Source organism: Pseudophryne corroboree, chromosome 4 (assembly GCF_028390025.1).
Source record: "Pseudophryne corroboree isolate aPseCor3 chromosome 4, aPseCor3.hap2, whole genome shotgun sequence".
Taxonomy (NCBI): Eukaryota; Metazoa; Chordata; class Amphibia; order Anura; family Myobatrachidae; genus Pseudophryne; species Pseudophryne corroboree.
Window position 1 is genome coordinate 925,322,004 of NC_086447.1, and position 13,329 is coordinate 925,335,332.

Here is a 13,329-nt window from a genome sequence, read left to right on the forward strand (position 1 = left end):
CCTGAGGGACTGAGCCCGGGACCACATCCTCAGTGACCCCAGCACCCTGCATAGTACATAGTGCAGCGCCTGAGGGACTGTGCCCGGGACCGCATCCTCAGTGACCCCAGCACCCTGCATAGTACATAGTGCAGAGCCTGAGGGACTGAGCCCGGGACCGCATCCTCAGTGACCCCAGCACCCCGCATAGTACATAGTGCAGAGCCTGAGGGACTGAGCCCGGGACCACATCCTCAGTGACCCCAGCACCCCGCATAGTACATAGTGCAGAGCCTGAGAGACTGAGCCCGGGACCATATCCTCAGTGACCCCAGCACCCCGCATAGTACATAGTGCAGAGCCTGAGGGACTGAGCCCGGGACCACATCCTCAGTGACCCCAGCACCCTGCATAGTACATAGTGCAGAGCCTGAGGGACTGAGCCCGGGACCACATCCTCAGTGACCCCAGCACCCCGCATAGTACATAGTGCAGCGCCTGAGGGACTGAGCCCGGGACCACATCCTCAGTGACCCCAGCACCCTGCATAGTACATAGCTGTACAGCAGCGCCTGAGGGACTCTACAGACACTGACTGACTGAGCCTGGGAGTCTGGGACACAATGCCGTCCTCTGATTGGCTGCCAATGACATCAGTAGCCGTGTTTCAGTCACACTGTACTGTGAAGTTAGCATAAAGATAGCCACGCCCCTCGGAGTCCCAACCTATCCAGCTGCACTGGCAGTCTGCCACACCACGCCCCCCTCCGCTCTGGTCTTTTTGTCAATCACTTTGAGACACGCCCATTTGGAATCTTTCATGACTCTGTGCAGAAAGAAAGTAACAGTGCTGCGGATGAATGGGGCCAGGTGAATGGGAGCTGGGCTGATGAATCAGTAGCTGCAGGAGAGCCGGGAGCTGTGTGGGGAGGACACAGCTCAGCACAGTAAGTGTCTGCAGGGGGGTGGGTACCTGCTCAGGGCACCTGATGATCAGCACCACTGGGCATTTCACCTCTGCTGCATGTTACCCTGTCTCCCTGGGTGCCCCAGTCAGGGGGTGTGCTGCTGCTGCTGGTGGTGTGGGGTGAGCATGCTGCTGCTGTCTGTGAAAGTGCTGCAGTATGAGTGGATCACTCTGCACCCTGCCCTCTCTCACCTGGCAGCCTCCTTAGCGTGCAGAGACTGGGGCATGGGGTGGGGGCAGAGCTGCACCCCTGGCTCCATGTATCATTATTATTTATTATTTATTTATTTTAGTTACAAAGATATATAGCAGCTGCATTGTTACCACCGGGAGCACAGATGCTGCTGCTGCATTGGATGCGGATGTTTTCAGGCTCACTTTTGACAGTGATCACTGAGAACTTATCTGCTGGCTCTGGGGTAACATGAATTTCATGTGCATGGTAATAATATCACTGTCATGTGTCATACATGTGTAGTGTCACCATGCCATAAGGGAGATATAACATGTGCATGGTAATAATATCACTGTCATGTGTCATACATGCATAGTGTCACCATGCCATAAGGGAGATATAACATGTGCATGGTAATAATATCACTGTCATGTGTCATACATGCATAGTGTCACCATGCCATAAGGGAGATATAACATGTGCATGGTAATAATATCACTGCCATGTGTCATACATGCATAGTGTCACCATGCCATAAGGGAGATATAACATGTGCATGGTAATAATATCACTGTAATGTGTCATACATGCATAGTGTCACCATGCCATACGGGAGATATAACATGTGCATGGTAATAATATCACTGTCATGTGTCATACATGCATAGTGTCACCATGCCATAAGGGAGATATAACATGTGCATGATCACTGTCATGTGTCATACATGCATAGTGTAATATGTCATACATGCATAGTGTCACCATGCCATAAGGGAGATATAACATGTGCATGGTAATATATAACACAACACTGTAATGTGTCATACATGCATAGTTTAATGTGTCATATATGCATAGTGTCACCATGCCATACGGGAGATATAACATGTGCATGGTAATAATAACACTGTAATGTGTCATACATGCATAGTGTAATATGTCATGCATGTATAGTGTCACCATGCCATAAGGGAGATATAACATGTGCATGGTAATAATTAATAACACTGTAATGTGTCATACATGCATAGTGTCACCATGCCATAAGGGAGATATAACATGTGCATGGTAATAATAACACGGTCATGTGTCATACATGCATAGTGTAATGTGTCATATATGCATAGTGTCACCATGCCATAAGGGAGATATAACATGTGCATGGTAATAATAACACTGTAATGTGTCATACATGTGTAGTGTCACCATGCCATAAGGGAGATATAACATGTGCATGGTAATAATAACACTGTCATGTGTCATACATGCATAGTGTAATGTGTCATATATGCATAGTGTCACCATGCCATACGGGAGATATAACATGTGCATGGTAATAATAACACTGTAATGTGTCATACATGTGTAGTGTCACCATGCCATAAGGGAGATATAACATGTGCATGGTAATAATAACACTGTAATGTGTCATACATGCATAGTGTCACCATGCCATAAGGGAGATATAACATGTGCATGGTAATAATAACAACAACACTGTAATGTGTCATACATGCATAGTGTCACCATGCCATAAGGGAGATATAACATGTGCATGGTAATAATAACAACACTGTAATGTGTCATACATGCAGTATTCATAGTGTCACCGTGCCATAAGGGATATATACATTATACATGGTGATGGCACTGGGCCAACGGGACTTCAGGGTGAGACTGATGCCTGTTGGGTGTCTTTGAACCCCAACTTTTAGTAAATACCCCCCTTTCCCTGCCATGACTTTCCTCCATCAGGTTGTTCTTCGTATTACCCATCTGTTCTATAGAAGGTCTCTCCTCCTCCTTAGTGCATTAGGGTTACTGGGAACAGTCTCCCCCTGGAGGGTGTTGCAGCCTGCAGAGTGCAGCCCTGTCCTAGACACATAGCTCAATACTGGCTGACATCTAAGCGTCCCTATGCATGTATGTAGCTGGCGAGGGGGTGAGGATTGCGAGGGGTAGCTTTATACCAGCTCTGCTCGCTGGGCTGTAGCGCACGTCCTCTAAAGATATTTTTAGCAGCTTTGTATCCTCACCATAAAACTCCTCATGTCATTTCTTATCGACAGACTCCCCATACTTGTATAAGTGCCACTAGCCGCCGATAAACCCATCTCTCGCTATAACAGAACTTTTACCATGTAATAATATTCTGCTACATTATTTGTTTGGCATGGGATGAGCAGCACACGCTTTGCAGAGACCTGTTTATTCCAGTGCTATGTGGAGCGATTGGGGAGTTCTCTCTGTCTGATGTGTTCCTTTTGCTCTGCAGCTCATGAACAGCAATTGAACTTGGATTGGCAGTGCCGGGAGATTCCTCATGCCTCCGTCTCCTCTAGACGACACGGTTATTGTGGCACTACCTCGACCCGTCAGACCTCAGGAGCTTAAACTCTGCATAGACTCTTGCCACCTCGATTCCGCCTCAGCGAGTGGCAGTTGTAAGTCTCTCCACAGCACAAGTGTAGTGTCGCTCACCACGACTCATCTGACGTATATGCCCTCTTCCAACAGCTCTGCTCGCTCTCTGGGTTGCGGATGTAGTAGCGGAAGTTGTTGCAGTGTGGCCGCTTATGAGAAGGACAGTCAGTTCCAGGCCATCAGCAGCAGCACCACCATAACCAGCAGTGTTGCCGGACCCTCCACCTCTTGCCCGCCCAACCAAATGGTCAACAACAATGAGAACAGTGGCACGTTGAGTCCGTCTGGTGGAGTTGGCAGCCCGGTGTCCAGCACCACCAAACAGTTTGCCAACATAAAGATCATCTATCCTAATGATTTGGCCAAGAAGATCGCAAAATGCAGCAAGACCCACCTCCCGAACCAAGGCCCGGTGATAATTGACTGCAGGCCCTTCATGGAGTACAACAAAAGCCATATACAGGGGGCGGTGCATATTAATTGCTCTGATAAGATCAGCAGGAGGAGGCTACAGCAGGGAAAAATAACGGTGCTGGATTTAATATCATGCAGGGAAGGCAAAGACTCCTTCAAGAGGATCTTTTCCAAAGAGATAATCGTTTACGATGACAATACCAATGAACCAAGCCGGGTGATACCCTCCCAGCCGCTCCATACGGTTTTGGAGTCACTGAGAAGGGAAGGGAAGGAGCCTTTGGTGCTGAAAGGTAATGTATGGGGAATTGTTAGTTAACTACCGTACAGTAGCCCTCATTCCGAGTTGTTCGCTCGTTAGCAGATTTTAGCAGCATTGCACACGCTAGGCCGCCGCCCTCTGGGAGTGTATCTTAGCTTAGCAGAATAGCGAACGAAAGATTAGCAAATTTGCTATTACATATTTCTTTGCAGTTTCTGAGTAGCTCCGGACCTACTCACAGATTGCGATCAGCTCAGTCCGTTTAGTTCCTGGTTTGACGTCACAAACACGCCCTGCAGTCGGCCAGCCACTCCCCCGTTTCTCCAGCCACTCCCGCGTTTTTCCTTGGCACGCATGCGTTTTTTTGCAAACGCCGTGAAAACGCTGAGTTGCCGCCCAGAAACACCCACTTCCTGTCAATCACACTACGATCACTGGAGCGTTGAAAAAACTTCGCTCGAGCTTGTGAAAATCTAAGTTCTATGTTAAATAACTAAGCGCATGCGCTGTGTGTACCGTGCGCATGCGCAATTAGCAGAAATCGCAGCTTAGCGAAAATCGGCAACGAGCGAACAACTCGGAATGACCCCCAGTGTGTGTTTAATGTATGTGTGCAAAAGCAGCCAGTATTAAACCTGCATGCAGAAAGCAATGAATAAATGGTTGCACCCCTTGCATTGCAACAGGCTTTGCTCCAAGTGCAAAGTTCCGTGCTTTGCTCCCAATCAGCCCCATAACATGTATATATAACATAGCATATATAGGACATCATTCACCGGATATTTCTAGAAAGTGGAAAGTATTGGATGAAAATAGAGTTTATTGAATCAGTGTATATCCTCCTGGAATGTTATAGACACTCATGTTAAAATTCAATTGGATAACTCATTCTAATAATAACTGTAATCATGTATAGAGCGGGACATCATATCCACCAATCAGAATCCATTTTACTGGTCTACCTTACTCTGTCTAGAGTAGACCGACCAATGGGAATCGTTGATAAAAGCTACAGGTTACAGCACTCTGTAAGTTGTAACCGCTGTTATATGTTGTTTCACATAATGTGTTACTGCTGGCTAAATCTCAGGTGTGTTGGCTTATATGGTGTTTGGACATATTTAATGGAAAGGTGCCAAAATAAATGTACAGCAGCCAATTAGATGTTAGCTCTGATTAGGCTAACCAGACTAGAAAGCTAAAAGCTGACGTCTGATTGGTTGATATGGGTTATTGCACTCTTTTGCCCTTTTCGCTATGTAATCAATACGACACATTATTTCCTGACACATGGGTATTTTGTTCATGGCGAATTTGGCCACTGGAGGCGCTGTTGTTGTTGTTGTCTGTGATAATTTGACCTTTGCAAAGTAGCTAATGTGGCAGCTCCTGTTTATATCAGTGTATTGAAATATGTAGACAAATAATAATATTCTCCACACAGAATGACTCCTGTCCAAATGTTTGACTTACTGTTTACCTAAAACAAGAAGATGTTTTACCAAATGAATGGAGGATCGGGCGCTTTCAGGTGCTGTGTTTCTAATGCTGCTGCTATAACATTTGGGGGTAGTTACACCCCAATCATATACTCAAAGAAACACAAGAAAAAATAGCAGCGCTAATTGCAGTAACAAAAACAATTGAAAATAAGAAGGATTGAGTGATGAATTAATTTTACAATTTAATAAAAGATAAAAATATATCGGCCTTTTAAAATGGATACAGAATCCACAAACAATTCCAAACAATTAAAAACAATGCATATGGGTCTGATAATAATAAAGACTGCCTAACACATTAACATCCGTTCCTGATTAAAGAACCTGGAAATTATAGCAGATGGAGACAGACTGACAGCGCAGTCACACCAATGCACTTTACCCGGAAACCGCTAGAGGTGTAGTCCCTTTGAGAATGTCTCTGATGTTTTTGTCCAAACTCAGCCAGATTTGGGATCCTCATTTAACACGGTGTCCTCTTTGTGAAGATAGGGTAGATGGTGCTCCTTAGTCATGGAATAGTTGTCTCAATTGAACTGCAGATGGAAAAGTCCAGTGTTTGGTCCGGATGTGGTAGGACAGTCAGAATAGCGTGATAGTTGACCCAAGTAGCCTCCTCCTACTGGTATATAATATACTGGTAGGCTAATTGACTCATAGGGCCGGATTCTAATGTTTTATTGCCCCCGATCTCCTGTCTATAGAGATCGTGGGGCGATATTCTATTGACCCCGCGTAAAGCGGCAAGCTGAAATGCTGATATCGCGCCCATCAGCAACATTTGAATACTGCCGACGGGCTCGATGGGGGCGGGAGGGGGGGACGGAGCATTTGAATCTCGCCCATAGTATGTAAATGTGTGCATGCGTTTAGGGCAGACTAGATGGGCCAAGTGCTTCTTCATATCCTCCAACATTTTTCACATAAAAATTTGTACAAATTAGGACAGGGGGCGTGGCCACGGTTAAAGGGGCGTGGTCAAATACCCCCCTTTCCTATACTTTCAATGGAAGTTTGGAGAGTCAGAAATCGGTACAGACCATAGAAAAAAGGGACTGTACCTGCCAAAAAGTCTGCTTCTTATCTGCCGCCACTTTCTGTGTTTCTATAGAATAGCAAGGAAGGGTACAATCACTCTTTTTGATGAAAGGAAAAACATAGGAGCCTATATAGCAAGGAATATTTGCGGGATATAAATGGGCCCCTTAGCGTTGAGGAGCGGATTATTCACCAAGTCTCGCAGAGTATGCCTGTACAACATGTATACAATATATAATGATTATTGCATCATCACAGCCCAACACCCTCCCCCTCACATGAAAAAGAGTCTGGTCCCCAGGGGGGTGCTGGCGGCCTCCCTGAAATTTGGATGTGCTCCCGAAATGTAAAGATGTATATGTCACGGCGTTGTAGTCATCTGATCGACCGGCCACGGCAGAAGGCCCCCAGTTTAAATAATACCCCCCTCCCCTCCCCTATATTAGGATTACTTCATCTCGAATCTATTCTGCTTTGATAAGCTCCCAGAAGCCTTTGCCTGTAACCGTGACTGTTGCCAGTAATTCCTGCGGGCTTCTCTCTAGGTCTCACTTGGCAGCTGTATTGTGTCATTGTGTAAGATAACATAAAAAAGTCCCAAGATAAAACACCCCCCCCCAATCCCATAAAGTGATTATATCACTGTATGAAATAGTATGTATACTGTAGGGACTTTCTGCACCAATCCCAAGCTACATTTCTGCGTGATACCTCATTTCTAAGTCATCATTGCTTCTCAAACTTCTTTTTTATCTTATAATTTCAACGTCATTGTTTCTGTGGCAGTCATACCTAGCGCATATTTTTTTCTTTTACAAGATTATGGGGGACATTTACTAAGCAGTGATAAGAGTGGAGAAGTATCCCCATCAACCAATCAGCAGCTCTGTATCATTTTATAGTATGCAAATTATAGATGTTACTTCAGTGCTGATTGGTCCACTGGCTCACTTCTCCGCTCTTATCACTGCTTAGTAAATGTCCCCCTACGTAATATTTTTTAAAAATCCCACTATACATTGATAAATCAGAAATCCAGATCGTATTGGGGTTTTCTCCCGGGAACAGCTACCGCTGCATTTTTTTCGCACAGTATATAAAGGGATTCACGTCTTAACCTACTTTCCAAAGTTTCACATCGATGGGGACGACGATTCATCGGTATGGTGTTACCGTAACTTGAATATGGGGTCCTGTGCCGCCGGAGAGGTATCATTGGATCCCTCGTCAGGTAGGTCCTTACCTGCGCATAACGTAATGAAGACGATAACAGTCTTTCTCCCTTATACAAGGGCCGAAGGCTTGGCTTTTCCCTGGGACTTGAACTGTAGCGCTGGTATGGTAATAGCAGCGGTTCCTGATTATGTATCATTGCAATAAGCAGCGACACTTTATTATAATTACCGCCACTACTAGCCATCAATACTAAACAGACCCCTAAATCCGTAGGTGTATTTCTGATGTGTCTAGGGTGTCTGGTGTAATGGGTTTGTGGGTTCAGGGGTACCCTTCACCCAGAATATACTTATCTAGTGTTCACTCTAGAATCCGGGCAGGGCAGGGCGCCGGACCTAGAGGGGCACAAGCGTGTGCGCGCGCGCCGAAAAGGGGTCGTGGCCATCCAAAATAGGGGCGGGGTCATCACGTGTAATAAAAGTGGGCGGTTCAGCCCACAGACGTAAAAAAAAGGGGGCGTGGGTGGCCGGCGGCATCACCTCTGGGGGCGTGGCCAGCACCTACGTAGGTGCTGGGCTTCCCCCAAGCGCTCTCTCAGCGTGAATGGATGCCGCGCGCATGCGCACGGCATCTTTACACGCTGGAAGGGCAGAAAGCGGGCGGCTGTTTTAGCAGGGCGCCGCAGAAAGGGCAGGGCGGGTTTTGCCCTTAAAAAATCGGCCAGGGCGCGGCGCTCTGCTAAAACAGCCTAGCGTGAACACTACTAGTCAGTCATGCTCGTGGTGCCATATTCCCAGTGACCTCTTTGTGAAGATTGAGTCATGTACTGAAAGCAAAGACTCTGGGACTGTGTTAGAACCTTTGCTTTCTTGTGTGCATCTGCCAGTGGGAAAATAGCACCCCGCATGAGGGGAGCACCTGTTCGCTGGCACGAGGTAATGAGAAGGGGGCTTGCTGCACGTGAACCCCCTCAGGTGTTCATATGCCCCTGTCTAAATCACGCTGTTGGTCATTACATTTTTGTGTGTGCGTTTGTGTAAGTATAATGGTGGTCATTCCGAGTTGTTCGCTCACTAGCTGCTTTTAGCAGCTTTGCACATGCTAAGCCGCCGCCTACTGGGCGTGAATCTTAGCTTATCAAAATTGCGAACGAAAGATTAGCAGAATTGCGAATAGACACTTCTTAGCAGTTTCTGAGTAGCTCCAGACTTACTCGGCATCTGCGATCAGTTCAGTACTTGTCGTTCCTGGTTTGACGTCACAAACACACCCAGCGTTCGCCCAGACACTCCTCCGTTTCTCCAGCCACTCCCGCGTTTTTCCCAGAAACGGTAGCGGTTTTTCGCACACACCCATAAAACGGCCAGTTTCCGCCCAGAAACACCCACTTCCTGTCAATCACATTACGATCACCAGAACGAAGAAAAAACCTCGTAATGCCGTGAGTAAAATTCCTAACTGCATAGCAAATTTACTTGGCGCAGTCGCACTGCGGACATTGCGCATGCGCATTAGCGACTAATCGCTCCGTTGCGAGAAAAAAATAACGAGCGAACAACTCGGAATGACCCCCACTGTGCGAGCTGCCTTCCTTCATTTTGTGTCAATGGCTAATCTGTATCTAAAGAACAGTATCGGAAAATGACTTATTCTATTATTTTGTTTCTGTGACTTTCATCGACGAAGACGAGACACCGCCAAAAATTCCCGTGGCCTTCAGAATTGCAAACATGGCACTGCATCCTGGCAGTGAAAAGGTTAAAGCCGGAAGCCTATCCGGCGCCCGGCACTAATACGTGTAATTTCTGCTCCATTTGGGATTCTCTCCTTCTAGAGAACTGGCAAGATGTCATTTTTTTTTTGAGCGAATGCCACCTCAGGTGCCCTGGGCAATCAGAAATAGCTGTCCTTCCGCACAGGGTCACCGCTGCCGAGAACTACTGAAAGCAAAAGCCAGAAGTCGCAATCCGTAATTGTTTACAGCGTTCGCCATGTAGCATTATTCAGAGACTTATAGATGACGGGGTCTAGGGATCAAACTGAAATGAGATTTAGTTATCCGTTCTGCGTCTGTGGCAGACGGAACGCCATTGGTTATGCAGCTGTTTCATGTTTCCTCCAGTCAAAACATTTTGTATGGTGTAAGTGCTAAAATGCGTCTAGGTTTCTTTAATAATGATCCGTTTTTACAGCCGCACAGTAACTTTTTAGTGGTTGTGAACTTTATTGGACACTCAGCCCTCGGAGGCTAAATATAGCGCAGTCTGCTTTAGTTTCAGAGAACGAGTCAATCCAATTTAGTGACACATGGGCGAGGGCTTGACAGTGTCCTGTCATACTCAGTACTGTCATAGATTCCACTTGAGCTTGCAAAGACAAATTAGATACACTGTTAGTAATCTATAGTGAAAGCTGCGTCTAAACCACTCACTGCTAGTTGTACGTATAGCACACTATAGACGCGGCCAACCTATGAACACTCAATTTATTTTACCTAACTTAGAGAAATTATTCAAATTCATAGTGGAATCATTATTAAAATATCAATGATTGTTTTTTTTTTTGTTTGTTTAAAAAAAAAAAAAAGAAATTAGCAGAATTGTTTGTAAAGCATTTCAGGTTTGTCATCTCTCACAAGGGGCGGTTATGTAATGCTGGGATGCCGGCTGAACTGAATTTTTGAAAGGGGCAATCATTTACAAGACTATGGCCCTCATTCCGAGTTGTTCGCTCACTAGCTGCTTTTAGCAGCATTGCACACACTAGGTCGCCGCCCTCTGGGAGTGTATCTTATCTTAGCAGAAGTGCGAACAAAAGATTAGCAGAATTGCTACTAAATAATTCCCTGCAGTTTCTGAGTAGCTCCAGACCTACTCCTAGATTGCGATCAGCTCAGTCCGTTTAGTTCCTGGTTTGACGTCACAAACACGCCCTGAGTTCGGCCAGCCACTCCCCTGTTTCTCCAGCCACTCCTGCGTTTTTGCCTGTCATGCCTACGTTTTTTAGCACACTCGCTGAAAACGCTGAGTTGCCGCCAAGAAACACCCACTTCCTGTCAATCACACTACGATCACTCGAGCGATGAAAAAACGTCGCTCGAGCTTGTGTAAATCTCCAAAGTTTTGTGTGAAAGTACTTAGCGCATGCGCGCTGCGTACCATGCGCATGCGCATTTTTGCCGTTTTTTCACTTGATCACTGCGCTGCGAAAATCGGCAGCGAGCGAACAACTCGGAATGACCACCTATATACCATGTAAATGATTGCTTCTTTAAAAAAAAAAAAATGCCAAACTTAGATGGTAATTCAGACCTGTTGCTGCCGTGCGTGTGATCAGATTTGAACTGCGTATGCAGCGCAGGCGCGACGGACCGCAGCAATGGGGATCACTGGTCAGCGACGGGATTGTTCAAAGGATACATTTGCTCGGGCGTTCGCAAGGAGATTAACAGGTAGAAGGCGTTTGTGGGTGGTAACTGACCGTTTTCAGGGGGTGTTTGGAAAAACGCAGGCGTGTCCAATCATTTGCAGGGAGGGTTCCTGACGTCGGTTCCGGCCCCGGACAGGCTGAAGTGATCGCAGCGGCTGAGTAAGTCCTGAGCTGCGCAGACACTGCACAAAATCTATTTGTACAGCTCTACTACACATGCGTCCGCACACTTGCACAGCAAAAATACACTCCCCCTGTAGGTGGCGACTATCTGATCGCAGCGCTGCAAAAATCGCCCACTAGCGATCAGGTCTGAATTACCCCCTTAGACTTTATTACATCCCGGCCAATGGGCCTGATTCAGTGTCTGCTGCTTCTGGGCCCAATTCAGACGCTGTAGTGCGAAATCGCACAGCGGTTGATTATCGAATTACTGCCCATGCATATGCACCGCACTGTGCAGGCGCGTCGCCAAACAGCGACGGGATGGTGCAAAAATTTTGATCGCACAGGCAAACGCAAGGTGATTGACAGGAAGAGGACGTTTGTGGGTGGCAACTGGCGTTCCCAAGCGTTTTCAGGGCGGGTGTGTGTCGTCAGCTCCGGCCCCGATCAGCCTGTTCTCATCGCACTGGAGGAGTAGGTCCTGGGCTGCGCACACACTGCACAGAATGGAAAAATCATTCGATGGTGAGTGTGTTGCGAATGGATTTGCAGATGTTTGCTGTGGCGGAATTTTCGCACGGCGTACACATGCATTCGCACACATGCACGGGGCGGGTTTTCACTCTTTTCGCGGCGACTGTCTGATCGCAGACCGCTGCAAAAACTCACAGGGGCAATCAGGTCTGCTTCAGGCCCTCTGTGCGGCCACACCACCCCTATACATCCGTTCATCTGACTCTGCAGTGAGTCGCGTCATCAAGCCCCAACCACGCCCACTTCGCAGGAATTTAGTCGGATCCAGGACATTCCTAGATGAGAAACTGTCATTTTCCATGTACGACCCCCCATGCGGAGCATAGACACACTTACGTTTGCTTTGTTTTTAGGAAAACACAGCTTGGACGTATGTAAGCCTGATACAAAGGTTCATGTAATAGACAAGCTTCAGTCATTTAGACAGGGAAATATTCACCGTCTTAGAGGGTTTGTCTGGTTCTTACTGATTGTTTCTTCTCCTCAGAACTCAACGCCAGAAATCTGTTTTAGAACAAATAAATGACGGCTTTAGCTGTGCCAGACGACCGAATACAGTTACTGTAGGTGGAGGTTGAGCAATTTACCAATCTCTAAGCACAGATATTGATAAATACGCTAAATAATACACGACGGGGCAGCAATTCACTAAGAACAAGTGATATCACAAAGGTGACTCATGCCTCAGTAATGTCGCTAGCATACTGTGAACAATTAATAGGCTAATTGCTGCCTCTCTATGTAGGGGATGCTGACTGTATGTAGATGAAATGATGAATGCATGTATTTGGTTTATAGCCAGTATTCACTGAATCTCCCTATTAAATCAGCAATCCTGTAGGTGAGGTTTATTGTATCTCTTTGTTTTAATAGCAAGCAGCGGATATCAAATCTCTTAGTGATCCTCCTACAAATTATTATCTCCTTTTCAAAATCTCTCTCTGGGGCTCTCAGCATGTCATGTGATGGTTGTGATCCGCTGCTGCAGGATCACTTGGATGATGGCCAGGCCGTTCAGTGTTGGAAGACACAGACACTGGACTCTGCACTCACAGAAAAGTAGGACAACATGCCGCCTTTTTGGGGTGCTCCCCCCGCCCCCCCCCACCCCGTTCCCAAATGTCCACGGCTTGTCTAAACCGACCAATTTTACTGATACGCTCCGTCAGCATACTGTCCTTGCTGGCTTTTACCAACTGTTTGATACTACACTTCATATATACAGTATACAGTATATAAAACACCCAGGATTGCACTCAAGGAT

At 46.5% G+C, this 13,329-nt stretch overlaps 1 protein-coding gene across 1 annotated transcript in view; it reads left to right on the forward strand.

Moving 5' to 3' along the window:
- Window positions 1-800: 800 nt before the first annotated feature.
- The window catches only part of DUSP10 (dual specificity phosphatase 10), a 49,790-nt gene continuing 37,261 nt past the window's right edge, over window positions 801-13,329 (forward strand). Inside the window, exons 1-2 of the mRNA XM_063919044.1 lie at window positions 801-926; window positions 3,397-4,252. Coding sequence (XP_063775114.1) covers window positions 3,445-4,252 — 808 coding nt within the window. The 5' untranslated portion in view covers window positions 801-926; window positions 3,397-3,444. The remainder of the gene's footprint in view (window positions 927-3,396; window positions 4,253-13,329) is intronic.